Consider the following 15,680-nt stretch of genomic DNA (forward strand, 5'->3'; position numbering starts at 1 on the left):
GAAGAGTATTTCTTTTATATATATATATATATATAAAATAATAATAATCATAATGAATATGTATTAGTTTAAATTAATATATATTCATTATGATTAATTATAAATTGTATAATGGCATTTAGTTTATGTATTGACACAAATGCTGCATAATTGTTTTAACTTGTTCTAACTCTTAAGAAAAAAATCTCGCTGTCATCGAAATTGTCATAACTTTTTACTAGTGAAGAGTTTGTACTCACACTTGTGCATTATAACAATGACACATGCAAATTTTCATTTATTTAATTGTTTTGGTATACACATAATGGGAAACAAAAGTTTTAATAGATATATAATATCACTTAGCGGGCCACACAATTTAATGTGATGGGCCGCGGGTTGACCAGGCCTGCTCTTGACCATTATTATTACATAATTCCAAAATTCAGAAAGACATAAAGTGATATTTTATTTTTGCAATACATTTATTTTCAAATTTACTACAAAATTTTATTTACTTACTTACTTAAAATTAAACTATTAAAAAACATTTAAATTTTTATCTGACTTTAAATACATTTCAAACAAAATTTAAATTCTAATCTTCTAATTTTTAAAACATTCAAATTCTGTAATTCAGGAAAGATGCTTCAAATGCAAAAAAAGCAAAAATATTTCCTGTTAAATAAATTTATATTGTATTGTTGATGTGTGTTTTTATTTTTAAAAATTTCATTAGAATTTATTTCTTAAGTTAGAAGTTTCTATGCTTTCTATTCAGTATGAAAAGTAATTTATTTATTCAGTATATTTGGATACATTTTAAATGTTTATTCAAATACTAAACTTTTTATATTTTAACAAATTGCATGATATTTTTATTATTCTTAATTTAATAATATGTTATTTATTTTGCAAAAATTAATTCTGTGATTTTTTTTTTTTTTTACATTTCAGAACGGGATTATTCACGTGTTGTTTTTCAATCTGTTAATGGAGATGATTTGTTTACTGCAGAATCCTTGAGATCTATATGTCAGATTGATGAAAAACTTCGTAATTTTTCTGAATTTGAACATTTATGTGAACAAACTCCCCAAGGAACGTGTTGCAGAAGTTGGTCGCTTCCTAATTATGTGGCATTATTGTGTAATTTATCCTCTTGTCATGAAATCTCAGAGGAAAATGTTACTTATGTAAAAGAATTTTTAAAATCATGTGCAGTTTATTATTATAATGTTAAATTAAATCATGAATGTACCAGCAATCCAGTACTTTGTAGAGATGCTCCAAAGCAATGCAGACAGTATAATGCTGTTTACAATATTATGCATTACTTCACAGATATAAATTTTTTTACGAAACATTCTGACTTCAATAAAACATCAAAATTAACTTATACTATGGTGTTTTTGCCAATTGCTCGAAGCTCAACAACATTGAATTATTATACAAATCTAGAGAAGATCTCATTGGCAGATGGAGTTACAAAAGTTGTTGCCATGAAATTAGGATCAAAACAAACTTTGTTTGATGATTATCTGTTACATGATACAATCTATGTAGGTTTAGCAGCAGCAGCAACATTTCTATTACTTTGGATGTATTCAGCATCATTTTTTGTAACTTTCATGACATTTATGGCTATAGTATTCTCTCTCAGTATTGCATATTTTATATATACAGTTGTTTACCAGATTTCATTCTTCCCTTTTATGAATCTACTTACAGCAGTAATTGCTATAGGTAAGTAATTTTTTTTTTCATAACTATTAAATTTAATAATTTAAGTTAGTCAATTTTAAATACATAATTATAAGAAACAAGGAAAACAATTTGTAATATTTGAATATCTAAAAAATTACATAGTACAAACTTGTATACTTTTTGAAATTTTTAATTTTTTGAAATCAAAAAATTTTGCCTGCAAAGCTTTCAAATTTCACCACTGTTTATATGATATTTTTGTTATATATATATATAATAGGGATTTTACTTCTTTACATTAAGAATTTTTACTCAAAATAGAAATTTACTCTACTTTTTAATAATAATACAGTATAGGAAATTTCAGATAATCTATTATACTATAGTCTAATTCACTTGTTCCCAAACTTTTGTGATTTATGAATTCCTTGACATTCTGTCATCTGGCAGTGGATCCCAATATAAAGTATTTATGTATATAGTACTTATTGATTATATTTAATATACTTAGAGAGGAAACCTAGGTTAGATTAGTACTCTTTCTGTCTAAGAATAATTGGTCTGTTGGTATTGTAATTAAATGATACAAACAAAAGAATAATAAAATGTATTTAATACAATTATTTTAATAGTAAGGAGGCTTTTCCTTCTTGCTTGCTTGAACCATAGGCTTTGTTCACTTCAAAAATTTTGTGACAGTTCATCAATTTCCAATGCTGTTGTTTTTATGTTTTTTTTTCTTTTTCTACAATATAAAAAGTGTTGTGACAATTTTAAGCAAAGTTTTTTACTGGTATATATTTAGAATAGATGTCAAATATTCATTCACTACAAATTTTAACTCATAAATCATAACTCATAACCAAAAGCAGAAGTAAAAGTGGTGGAAAGAAACACAAATTGTTTCTCTTTTTTTCTATTAACAGAAAAAGAATATAATTTAATTCTGAATAAAAGAAAAAGGCTTGTATTTATTTAAAAAAATGTTCTAATGAGACTAATCTCAAGTCACAACAATTTCAGCCAGCATACAAAAAATGCATTGCACAAATGCTGTCATTGCATCACTGCATTTAAATAATGGCCAACCTGGCTGCAGTGCCCCTAGGTGCCACAGCACACAGTTTCGGAACCACTGGTTTAATTAACAACACAATTTGTAATCTCATTGGTGAATGAACGAATAATCCAATATAAAAATAAAATTAGTAAGACCCCGCTTAATGCTGATTCAATGTAATGTGGTCTGCTCAAAGCCTAAAAAAAGCTCAAAATTTACAATGATTTAAATTATTGTGGCATTTCATTGATTCATATATAATATGGTTATTTGCAAACACAAACCAATCAATAAAAGGTGGCAATTCATCATAGTGCTGTACCTCCCTTAAATCTATGTTTGTTTTGTACAATTTTGAAAAACTATAACATTATGGATGCCATAGGTAATATCAACTTCACTTGGCAAGAATTAACTGAGAAATGCATGAACAAAGTGTGGAAGAAGTTACTGCTGAAGGTATCCAAGAATTCTCAATGAGAAGAACCTATCACTGTATCATTAGGTTGACTAAATTATCAACCTAATTGATACAGCAGGACTAGGAGATGTAGACGAGCAGGATATTGAGGAGTTACTGCAGGTTTCTAGTGAGAGCCTTACCAACAATGACCTTCAAGAACTGGCAGAACAAGGAATTCATGTAGAACTTGAAAATAGAGATTCTGAAAATGAAGAACCCAAAAAATTTCTCTACAGATATCCTTAGTAAAAGTTTGGTAACAATAGCCAAAATCATTGATCAAATTGTAGCAAATGATCTAGATTTTGAAAGGAGTGCAAAGCTTTTGCTTCTGCTACTGACATTTGCTTAAGGAAAAAAAAATGAGAAATGAAACTACACCACTTTATTGCAAAAAATAAGAATTTCAGAAAAGTCAGGACCTTCATTACAAAAAATAAACTTTACATTTCTGTGTGCATATGTTTATGTGTTATTTAACATATATTATTAAGCAAATTAATATAAAAACAACTTAAAAAATTATGCACACAGAATGGTAATATCAGTGTGGTAACATCAAAAAACATCTTTTTTGAAAAACAGAGCCCAGAAGGGGTTTGAAAACGTTCATTTTTTTCGATGTTACCACACTGTAAATTGGTTCCGTGTGCATAATTTTTTAAGTTGGTGTGGTGAGTAGTTATTTATTGTTTAGCAATGCCAGCTAAAATCTACCATAGAACAGTTTTAGCCCTAACTAGGACCAGAGCTCATCTTCAGTTCTTGTTGGACTGTAAAAAGAACAGTGTCTTTTCCATGTCTTTTTTCCAGATCCACCTCCCTTTGGAGAGCAAACCCTTCCTTGGTAAAGTGAACATGTGCCTGAACAGAGCCATTCATTACCCCAGGAAGCAACTATATTCTAAATTAACAAAACTGGTGGAAATAGGATTTCCAGACCCATCTGGAATAAAGAACACCATAATAGTTAACATCTAAGATAGGCTAAGAATCAATCTAAAGAGGCATTATTGCAAGAAGTTCCAATGGATTCTATGCTTCCAAGTTCCCAGGAGTCACAAACAACCCTCCTCCTCATTTATAGTGTGGGATAACTTAAACCCACCGAGCTTTGTTGTGTAAGTTCTCAAATATGGACCAGCCATTGCACTACCTCTTCAGAAGATCGACACAAGGGGCCTCATACCTGATCTGGAAATTCTCTTGTGAGGTCTATCTGATACACAGAAGGAGTACTATCGCTGGATGGCCACATTTAAAATCAAGAATTCCAAGGAGTCATCTGAAATAGTGGATCTGAGAGACAAACTATGACGTACAGTGCATTGGATGCAACTAAACAACATCACTCTTATTAGGGCCGACAAAACAAAAGCCATGGTTCTCGTGAAATGTGACACTTATGAAAGGGGCCTACAAGAATACTTATCACTTACCCACTGCGATAGAGTGGACGAAGGTTTTATTAATAAGCTACATTCCAGAGTGAAGCGGTTCGCCTGTACCAGTCTCATTAAATGCCTGGCACTGGATAACTTAGCCATTGACTCCTGATGTCCCTAAATTGTTTGCATTTGCAAAGACACATAAACCAGGCCAACAGCTCTGCCCAGTTATGGATAAAGCAAGAGTGCCTACACGGAGGTTGGAGAAGGCTGTGCACATCCTTCTCGCTCCACAATTGGAGAGATACCCTTACACTATCGCTAGTCCAGTGGAGCTTATAACACACTTGAAAGAGGTCACATCCTCCCGTTACATCACGGTGTTGGACTTTAAGTCCCTCTACCCCTCCATTGAGCTCCCTCCTGCTTTTTGTGTGCTTAGGGACATTTTATTTCGTATTGTCAGGGATCACACATTACATAACCAGGTGCTAGAAATGGCACATTTGATATGTTATAATTTAGTGTTCCAATTTAATGGCGATGTCTACACACAAGGCCAAGGGTCCCCATGGGCAGCCCGGTTTCAGGGGACCTCTGTGAGATGGTTGTTCAACAGTTAGAGAACAAGGTCCTCCCTCAATTCCTCCCCAACATCCAATTATATAGGAGGTATATTAATGACATTATTATTTTTTGGAAAAATGTGCTGGATGTAACAGCCTTAGTAGATTCTTTTAATAATAACCCCTACAAATTGATGCTAGAAATAGAACAATCCAACCCTACCAAAGTTTATTTCCTGGACATAAATATTAGAGTAGAAAACACAGGCATCCACACTTCAGTGTATCATAAACCAGGATCAATGTCTTCATACATCCTGGTAGGGTCATGCGATCCAGTTCTGTAGAAGACTGCGGCATCTAAAGCCTTATTAAGATCTATATACACAAAGCTTGCCAGGAAGCACCAGATACATCTCACTTTCAGGAGGTGTCCTACTATTTTTAACATCTTACTTAATGGTAAAGATCCTCAACCCCAGCAGATGACCTAAAGTCTATGTTGTCACTTTAAGAGATAATAGATTCAATAGGGACTTGATATATATAGGCTCTACTAAATAATCCATGGGCATCAGAATGCAGGAATATCAGGCTGATATTCATCACGGGAGAACCTCCATGGCCCTCACTACTTACGTAAAAGACCCAGACAAAGTAGCTGGCTTTACTTGAGCCAATCTCCTCCTTGCTGCACCTTCCAATGAACATCTCAAATGGTTAGAGGTTATGCACATCTTTAAATCCTCCATCACAGCCACATGCATAAATTTTAAAGAGGAGATGCTTTTGTCAATGGCCTGGCAAGAGTTGATTCACAGCACGCTCTAGCCACTCATTGTATCTGGGCAGGCCGACCTGTTGCACATGCGCAACATAAATTTTTTGTAAATCCTTTTGAACTCAAGATCAAACTCTTAGTTGAACAGCATTCATTAATCAAATTTCCGTCTAAAAACCATTAGAACCTGATGCAGAGCCCAGAAGGGGGTTTGAAAACGTTTATTTTTTTGATGTTACCACACCGTAAATTGGTTCCGTGTGTGTAATACACACACGGAACCAATTAATTTTTAAGTTAGTGTGGTGTGGTGAGTAGTTATATAAAAACAACTTAAAATTAAAGTAAAATTTGTTTATTTTGAATCGCGTGTTTCCCTTTCCCTCTTTACTCTATGTTAAAATGACCTCGTTTAATGCTGTTTTGTTTAGCACTTTGTCATCTAGGAACTCATTCCCTGCATTAAGTGGGGTCTTACTGTATTTATATCATTAAGTGTATAGTTTCTGGTAATAGAATAATGATATTGCAGTAGTGACAAAAGTTTGAAATCTCTAAACAAATATATCAATTTTCTTTAGGAAATTTTTCCTTTATTATTTCAACTTTTAGTAATAGAGAATAAATTGAAATCTTTTAAAAAATCATTATTTTAAAATAATTAAATCTGTTAATTTAAAATTTTGAAAACATTAAGAATATCTCATTTAAATAATGTTAAATTAAATGGTTTTAGTACTTATATAACTAACAAAAGAGTTTTTTTCTTTAAGCTTCTTTAAGTTGTCGTATGATGCAACTGAATGAATAAAATTAAATTGCTTTGTAATACATTTTAATGATATATTTATTGCATATTTAAATTGTCAGAGGGAAGAGATACTTTGCTTTTTCCCTGCCTGGCAATACCTTTTTAGTCTTTTGCATCAATGCCACTGTAGTAGTTCCTTCCCTCCTACTTGTTTATTTTGACCCATTTTCCTTCCTAACTTACATGGACATTCTATCCACACCTGAAAATGGCCTGTTAAGCAGGGTGGAAATTTAAATAAAATTTTGCTAAGTTTAGGGAAAAAAACACACATGTTTGCTACTGGTGGCTTGTTATTTGAATAAGTTGATACAAATCCAGAAACAATGGCATTAATAAATCTGTTTTAAGTTATTTAACTATTGAAAAGTAATAAAAGTTCTGTTTAAAAAATAAATAAATAAATAAAATAAATAATAATAAAGTAACTCCTTAAAAATTCCAGCAATGAGTTGCTTAGCTTTTCCACCAACATTTAAAACTTTTGTGGTGCCATCTGTTATCATATTAAAAACAAACTTATATTTTTAATTACTATAAAATGGCAAAACCTTAATTTTGAGGGTAGGGATGGCTTTTATAAAAAAAATTATAAATGTAATGAGTAAAATTTTCGTTATGTCCAATCCTACTTGAGATATGGCATACAACCCCCTTTTGTTTCCCCACCCCCTCAACCTTTAACCATCAAAATTTAATAGCATCAGTCCCCCTAATATACAAACTTGCATAGGAGAGGTTTCTGTATTAGAAATTTTTGACAGAAAGCATAGGAATTATTAAGCTTCAAAATGAACAAAATTATCCCTCCCACACATACACTAACATCCATACTTACAGAAAAAGTGAATGAATGTTTTTGCATTTCTCAACATTTCAACATACCTTGAGTTCAAAAATGTAAAAATCTTAATTGGTTTTTTGACCAATCGCCACACTTTTCCTCTGTTGTATTTAACAGAGTTTAACTTTAGGAAAGTAAACTTTTTTTTGAAAATGGTTGAAAACAAAATATTTTAGATTTGTCTTCTAGAACAACATTACATCTAGTTAGGAAATATTCTTGGATAAGTAAAATGCTGTAATATTACTGGTAAAGTTAACATAAAATTTCACAATTAAGAAAAAAGATCTTTAAAGAATAATTTTTTCCTAACTCCAATGAAATTTAAGGCAAATCTGTAAAAATTTGATTTCTGTTACTTTAAAAAAAATGTTTTTTAAGAGGCTGTTTTTTCATCTTATTAAAATAAAACTTTTTCAACTGTCAAATAGTCTGTAACAGAGTTGATGCCATCAATGTTGCATTTTTCCTTGAAATAAAATCAGCTTATTTTTTAATAAAAATAAGCTGATTATCTCCGGTGTTGAGATAAAGATGTGCGGCTTATTTTTTATGAATTTACCTTAAATTTTACTCGAGTTTAAGAAGAAAAATCTTCAGAAGTCAATTTTTACTGTCAAATACTTTAATGAAATGAATTTGATCACATATCAATTGTTATTTTCAGACTAACAACATTATCATAGAAGCTGCCTCACTCTGATTAGATCATAATTTTGTATTTTATATAAAGTAGTGTTAGTTAAAGTTAAAAATTGTCTGACCATTTCTATTGTATATTAATAAAAAATATTTTAAGGATTAATTCAATTTGAATAAAATTATCATACATATAATTAATAATGTATAATTTTTCAATTTAGGAATAGGTGCTGATGATGCATGCATCTATTGTAAAGTATGGTTATGTGCCAAAGCAGAAAAAAATAATGGAACACTTGTAAAATTAGTAAGAGATACACTTCATCATTCCTGTCTCTCAACATTTGTAACCAGTATTACAACTGCAGTAGCATTTTTTGCAAGTTTTACAAGCAGTGTTACTGCAATCCGCTGTTTCAGGTAATTAATTAATCATGTTTTATCTATCACTAAGTAAAATATTGTTATCTAAGATATAAATTAATCTATTTAGTTATCATGTATAAGGTTCTGCGTTACCAATCACTCCAATAATTTGCTACCTTTAAAAATTTTAATAAACCATTTTATTTTATTTATATTTAAAATTATAAAATAAGGAAGCACTATAGCTATATTTTTGAACAAAATAATGGCAAGTATTTTTTTTTAACTGCATAAATTTTTAAATTTCTATGAATGAAAGTCTGTAGTATTATGAACATGGGATAATATTTCCAGGAAATATTGATACAACTTTATTTTTGTCTGTAAGTTAAATTATACAGAAAAGTTTGTTGTAAACTTGAGATCTAAAATATTTGTAAAATTTGAGTGAAAAAATAAGATATGAATGATACCACATTTTATACTGTAATTGATTTCTGGAGAATTTTTGATTTCTTCTAATAAAGATATTAAAATATGAACTATTTCTGGAAATATTGTACCTATAACAGTAAATTCAGTTTTGAAGAAAATTACAAATGAAAAATCACTAAATTGTAGTCAACTTCATTGAGTGCATTTACCAGACAGCAATTCTTGAGCAGTTGTAAATTTATCTGTTGAATTCTTCCTGTAATAGTGTTTTTTTTTTTTTTTTGGAATATTTGAATGTTTTGATGCCACATTTAGAAGTGGAATTTGTTTATGCTCCTTTTGTTAGCTACACTTAAGTCAAATATGGCTGTGTCATGCAATAGAGTAATGTAAATATCATTTATAAATGTAAAAATATTCATTATAGTTAACCTGTGTGCATCCATTGATAATACACCTATATATATTGTACAGTACATCCATCAATAACTAAAAACACACTGTTCAATTGCTAAATTCCTTTTTTTGTTTTTTTAATATTTAAAGTAATCCATATGTTAAGAGAAGCTATTTTAGTGCTATTAACCATTCATTTCAACTCTAAATTCATTATTCATCTCATCTCATCCACTACCATTGCAGCAGCTATTGCTATCACCTCTGCTTATTTAGAACATTTGAGACTTTGTTATTTGCACAGATTACTGTTTCAAAATATCACTGGATGGTTCTGTATTAAGTATACAATTTTTGGAGGGGATATTTGGGCACTGAACTCTTCCTCTTTTTCCACTTATTTTGTGTATTTTTCTACTTCTATTTATAAATTTGCTGTTTAGAAAATTTTATAATGTTTTTGATACTTAAATATTGTGCAGAATGTAGAATATGACCATGTCTATCTACAAAATAGAATGACCATAGAGAGTATAGAATGACACTGTGTGTTACAAGTACAATGCTTTTATGTTTGTAAACTATGAAATTGATGGGTCAGATTCTAAAAGTGACTGATTCGAATTTTCTATCCTTTTCCCAAGTTTTGTGTGTGTTTTATACACAATAAAGTGATGATTTTACATTTTTAGGAGCATTGTTTTAGCTATTTTTTAAAGAAAATTTGCATCTCAACCATCCAAATAAAATCTCAACACCATTCTCACATTTCCAGCAAACACATTTATTAAGAACACAAACTTTTTTGTTATATTTCATAAGCCTACATCAGGTTTCCAATCTAGCTTCAACTTGATAACATTTTAAATTGGAATGTTACTGGATAAGTGAAGTTATTTCATTTTTAAGTTATAGAACACCCTATATTTTTAATGCCTTTTTAATGTAAAATGTAATTTAAATAGTAGTATTTTATATATATATATATATATATTATGATAAGTAAATTATAACATTAAATGATTATAAAACAAATAATAAATATACTTGGAAACATATATATTTATTATTAAATAAAATTACCTGAAGATAAATAATAGAAAAATAGAAACAAATATTATGAAAACTAGAGTTTGTTTTGAAAAATATGATCAGAACAATTATTAAATACACATGCAAATTATAAATATATATGCTATAAGCTATCAAAAATGTTATGAAAAGAAATTTAAAATTTGTTTTTTTCCTTAAGCATGGTTTATCAAACTATAAATTTCTTTATTGCAACGGTTTTTATAAAACTTATCTCTTAATAAATTGCCCCATTGTCCCAGATCTGAAATACAAATCAAGTTCTCACTATTGCAGCAATATAATCCTAACTTATCCAATTTTGTCATTCTGAATTTGACCATACATTATTTGGCAAAATTAGTATATTTAACTTATAGTGGAATATGTGCCCACCATAGATATTATTGAGTGAATTTTGTCATGCTCTCATTAAAGATGTAACTTTTGAGTTTTGATTCTCTTCAAGAAAATCTATTATTTTTATGCTGTGGCTTAGCTTAAAATTAAGTATTATACATTACAAATGTGATATATTTGTTAATATTTATGAAATGATAAGAAACCTAAATATTTTTAGCCACCATTAAGTCTTTGTAAAAAAAAAAAAAAATTACTGATTTTATCAGTTATAACATTTTCTTTGTTGGAATGTACATTTGTACTGCAACCACATTTGAATTCAAATTTTTCTTCGAATACTGTATTTACTTGCATATAAGATGAGGTTTTTATTAATTTTTCACTGCTTCAAAAATCTAGATTGTCCTATATGCGCGAACAAGGATTCTTTGTATTTTTGTAATAATTTCTGTGAGCCATGTATAACTTGTGTAAAGGTTTCTCCTCACCAGGTAATGGTAGATTCACTCAGTATACATGGTTCATGCTGTCATTACATGTCTACAGTCTATTTATCGTAAGTTGGTACCGCTATAAACAAATTAAGATACACACCAATAAACACATAAGACTTTGTTTATTGGTTTAATCCTACATCCATCAATTAAAAACTGCGATGCATCTCATTCATTTAAAGAAAATAGTTTCTCGTTATTTATAAAAACAATAATGAAATACAGGTCACTTAGCAATGAGTAACTAATATAAAATAACTACATTTATAAATTGTTATTTTTAATGAATATTAGCACATTCTGAATCTTTAAAAATAAACTTTTTTCAGTCATGTGTACTATAATGTTTTGGTTTTGTTTTCCATTCATCACATATTAAGACAAACATGGTTGTTTGCCTTAATACGTTCATTTGATAATATTTTGTGATTAAACGAAATAAAATTAGAATTGTATTAATAAATCTAATTTTCTTTATTTGATCTCTAAAGTCACATCTCATTTTATATGCAAGATCGTGTTATACCCGAGTAAATACGGTAATTTGTTAATTTTAACAATTCATATACAGTTAATTCATATACAGTTGCAAATATATAAATATAAGATTATTACTTTGAAAGACATACCCATATTAATTTGAATATACTTAAGCAAAAGGGGGATAAAAAATATAATCCCAATATTAAACAATGAGATAGAAGAAGAAATGAAACTTGTCAGTTTTAAAATGAGCCATAACATAGAAATAATTTATTTTCCCAGAATATTTTTAGACAGAATATTTTTAGACTTAGAACACTAATAATTTCACCTTATTTGAATATTGAATTTTTTAATTTTGGATTTTGGAAATGTTACTGAAATTTGTAAGAAATTTGTTTATTCCATGTTTTTTTATATTATTTTTGATGAAAATATAAAATAGGAGAAACTACTTGTATTTATTAAAATAATAATAATAATAATAAAACTGAGTTAAACTCATCATGATTAATGGGAGAATTTCAGTTACAATATTTTTAGTCACTGTAAAAATACTTTCAATAATTAAGTCATCGTTTAGAAAATCGATTTCTGTCTAGATCAGTGTTTCCCAAATTTCTCAGGCTATTGCCCCACTTTTAGTGTATATATTTCTTCTATATACAAGAAATATATATGTATTGTATATATATTTTTGTTTCAAAATTAATTTTTGTGCCCCTTGTTTTTCAGCACCCCTTGAGTCTTCTGTCACTCTCAAGGAGATGCTAGCACCCATTTTGGGAATAACTAGTCTAGGTGAATATAATTTTATGGGACATTATATTAATAGTTACTGAGTAAATTTGATTAAATTAATTAAAGAAATTGAGTTGTAATTATTCTAGTCTTGTATAAAATCCGATTATGTGTTTATAAACCTGATAATCGGACGGATTTTTTTATTTATATTGGAATGACTTTTTCCACGACCGTTCGTGCCTTTGGTGTTGCTTCTATGCGCAAAAAGTTTTCCTTTTTTGCAAGCATAAATTTGACATTTTNAATTAAATAATTTTTTTTACTTTTAGCATATTTGCTGGAACTGCAGTCCTTGCCAATTTTCTTTTTACAATCACATGGATACCAGCCTCAATTGTAATTGCAGAGAAATGGTGTTCATCTACTTGCTGCCTTTGTATACCACCATTTGGTATTTATTTACCACAATTTCAAAGGTTTTGGTGCTGTTCATCAATATGTAACACTATGTGGAAACTGCATTACAATTTTACTGATTCAGCGAGAGTATTTTTTGAAAAAATTCTTCCTTGTTTGATAATTAAACCAAGATTCTTTTGGTTATTTTTATTTGGCTCTCTTGCTGCTGGGGGAGCAATTGTAGTCTTTTATTACCCAAGCCTTAGTCTTCCAGATTCAAAAGAATTCCAAATATTTAGTAATAATCATCCTTTTGAAAAATATGATTTAACTTTGAAAAATCTTTTTAGATTTGAAAGAGAAAAAGAACAATTACTTCATAGGTTATCTGTAATTATTGTTTGGGGAGTATTACCAGTTGATAATGGTAATTATCTGAATCCATTTGATAAAGGCAACTTGGTGTTTGATCCTTCTTTTAATATTGCTGCTCCTAGTTCACAAAGATGGTTTCTATCATTCTGCAAGCAATTAAGAAATCAGAGTTTTTATCAACCTTCACCTTATCGTTCCTCAATTTGTTTTATTGAGCATTTTAAAAAATGGATGAAAAGGAGATGTATTGACATGTCTGACAGAGATCAGACTCCTTGTTGCAAAACATCAAAATTTCCTTATAAGGAAGAAGTATTCAAAAAATGCGTGAAAGAAGCTATGAGGTTAAATTTTCGTGGAAAAGAGAGATATATAAATGAAGCTCTGTTGCCACGTCTTTCAAAAGAGACTGGTGAAATTAAAGCAATAGTTGTTGAATCAAACAGTGCATTTACATATTCTGTATCATTCAATGATATGTATAAATTCAAAACTAGTGTAGACACTTGGGTTTCAAAGGTTATGGAAACTGCACCCGAAGGAATAAGAAATGGATGGTTTATTAGTGATCTCGATTTCTTTGATCTACAAGATAGTCTTTCGAGAGGCACATCCGTTGCTATTGGAGTTGCTATTGGCGTATCATTTATTTCTTTATTAATAACAACACTTAATTTACTAATTAGTATCTATGCCATTATCACAATAGCATGCATTATTATTGTAACTGTTGCATCTTTAGTACTACTTGGATGGAAACTCAACATTTTGGAAAGTATTACTGTATCAGTTGCTATAGGGTTAGCAGTTGATTTGACTCTCCATTATGGTATTGCATATAGATTATCACCCCATGATGACAGAGAATCATCTGTTATATTTTCTCTATCAAGAGTGGGAAGTCCTGTGGCAATGGCAGCATTTACATCATTTATGGCAGGTGTACTTATGTTTCCATCTGTGATATTAGCATATCAACAAATAGGAACATTCCTTGTATTGTTGATGTCAATAAGTTGGTTGTATGCAACATTTTTTTTCCAATCTCTCTTGAGTTTTGCTGGACCCAGAAAAGGCCAGCTTCAACTAAATTATCCAACCGTCCATTGTTGCAAATCTTCTGCAGCACCCGTAGAAAAAACTCAATATGCTCTTTCAGAATCCACGCTATCAACTTCCAGTGCCAGTTGTCCAGTTCCAATTCCAACCAGCGAAAGTCACGAACTGGAACCTCTGACCAATGTTAAAGGAACATGGGCAGAATTTATGAAACAAAATAAAAATAAACATAGACAAAGATCGGGTAGTTTTTCAGCAGCTTTTTCTAGAAGCAAAGATCCTAGTTTTAATATTTATCCAAACAAATATACAAGGAAAATAAGTCTGCCAATTGTTAATATTGCAAATCAGGCAGATTCATGCATAAGACACATTTCGGGAGCAACAAGCTCATCAACGATCGTCTGCACCGAAGAATCCATTACATCACACAAGGAAAACGACTCTAATGAATTATGGTGTAAAAGAGAAATAAGTGTTTAAACATTTACAGTAACTGAAATAACATCATTGAAACTGAAAACATTGTGATATGTAAATGAATAATTCATATTTAGTAAACAGCATAAAATTATGTAGAAATCAAATACCACTTTTTTTTATATTTGAACATATATTTCTGTCAAAGAAAGAAGTGGTGTCTAGATAATATGTAATTTTCTATTGCTGTGTTAAATATTGATATGGATTAGAAAAATTTTTATTGCATTGTTGTGAGACTGAAAAATGTTTTGTATATACTATAAGATATCAAAAGAATAAACAACAGTGAATATGTATTCATGTGTGTTTCTGTAAAATATATTACATAAATGTTATATGACCATCCATGCAATTGTATAAAATGAAGTGCCCTCTTTACTTTAATCATTATTGTTTATATCTGATTTCTTTTGTAGTAACAGTTATAAAAAAGTTTACATTTCGTGGATTTTAAATATAATTTATATATGAAATTTCAATAGGACCATTAATTCATCTTATGACATAGTTGTAATAATTTTACAAATTGTTTGTGAATTTTTATTTAAATGATCATGATTTACCAATAAAAGAGTGCTTTAAAATTAAAATTTTAAAATTTTTGCTTCTTTTTTTTAAAAAACTTCATTACTGATTTATGGAATCAAATCATACTGAAATTTGTAAGAAATTTGTTTATTCCATGTTTTTTTATATTATTTTTGATGAAAATATAAAATAGGAGAAACTACTTGTATTTATTAAAATAATAATAATAATAATAAAACTGAG

General features: G+C 29.4%; 1 protein-coding gene across 2 annotated transcripts in view; it reads left to right on the forward strand.

Moving 5' to 3' along the window:
• The window catches only part of LOC111624492 (protein dispatched homolog 1-like), a 90,713-nt gene extending 75,233 nt beyond the window's left edge, over window positions 1-15,480 (forward strand). For both annotated transcript variants that reach the window (XM_023367341.1, XM_023367340.1), the window contains exons 6-8: window positions 937-1,725; window positions 8,463-8,661; window positions 12,923-15,480. In XM_023367341.1, the coding sequence (XP_023223109.1) occupies window positions 937-1,725; window positions 8,463-8,661; window positions 12,923-14,909 (2,975 nt within the window). In that variant the 3' untranslated portion in view covers window positions 14,910-15,480. The remainder of the gene's footprint in view (window positions 1-936; window positions 1,726-8,462; window positions 8,662-12,922) is intronic.
• Window positions 15,481-15,680: the final 200 nt, after the last annotated feature.

Source organism: Centruroides sculpturatus, unplaced genomic scaffold (genome assembly GCF_000671375.1).
Source record: "Centruroides sculpturatus isolate CEXI.00-Female unplaced genomic scaffold, Cexi_2.0 scaffold336, whole genome shotgun sequence".
NCBI lineage: Eukaryota > Metazoa > Arthropoda > Arachnida > Scorpiones > Buthidae > Centruroides > Centruroides sculpturatus.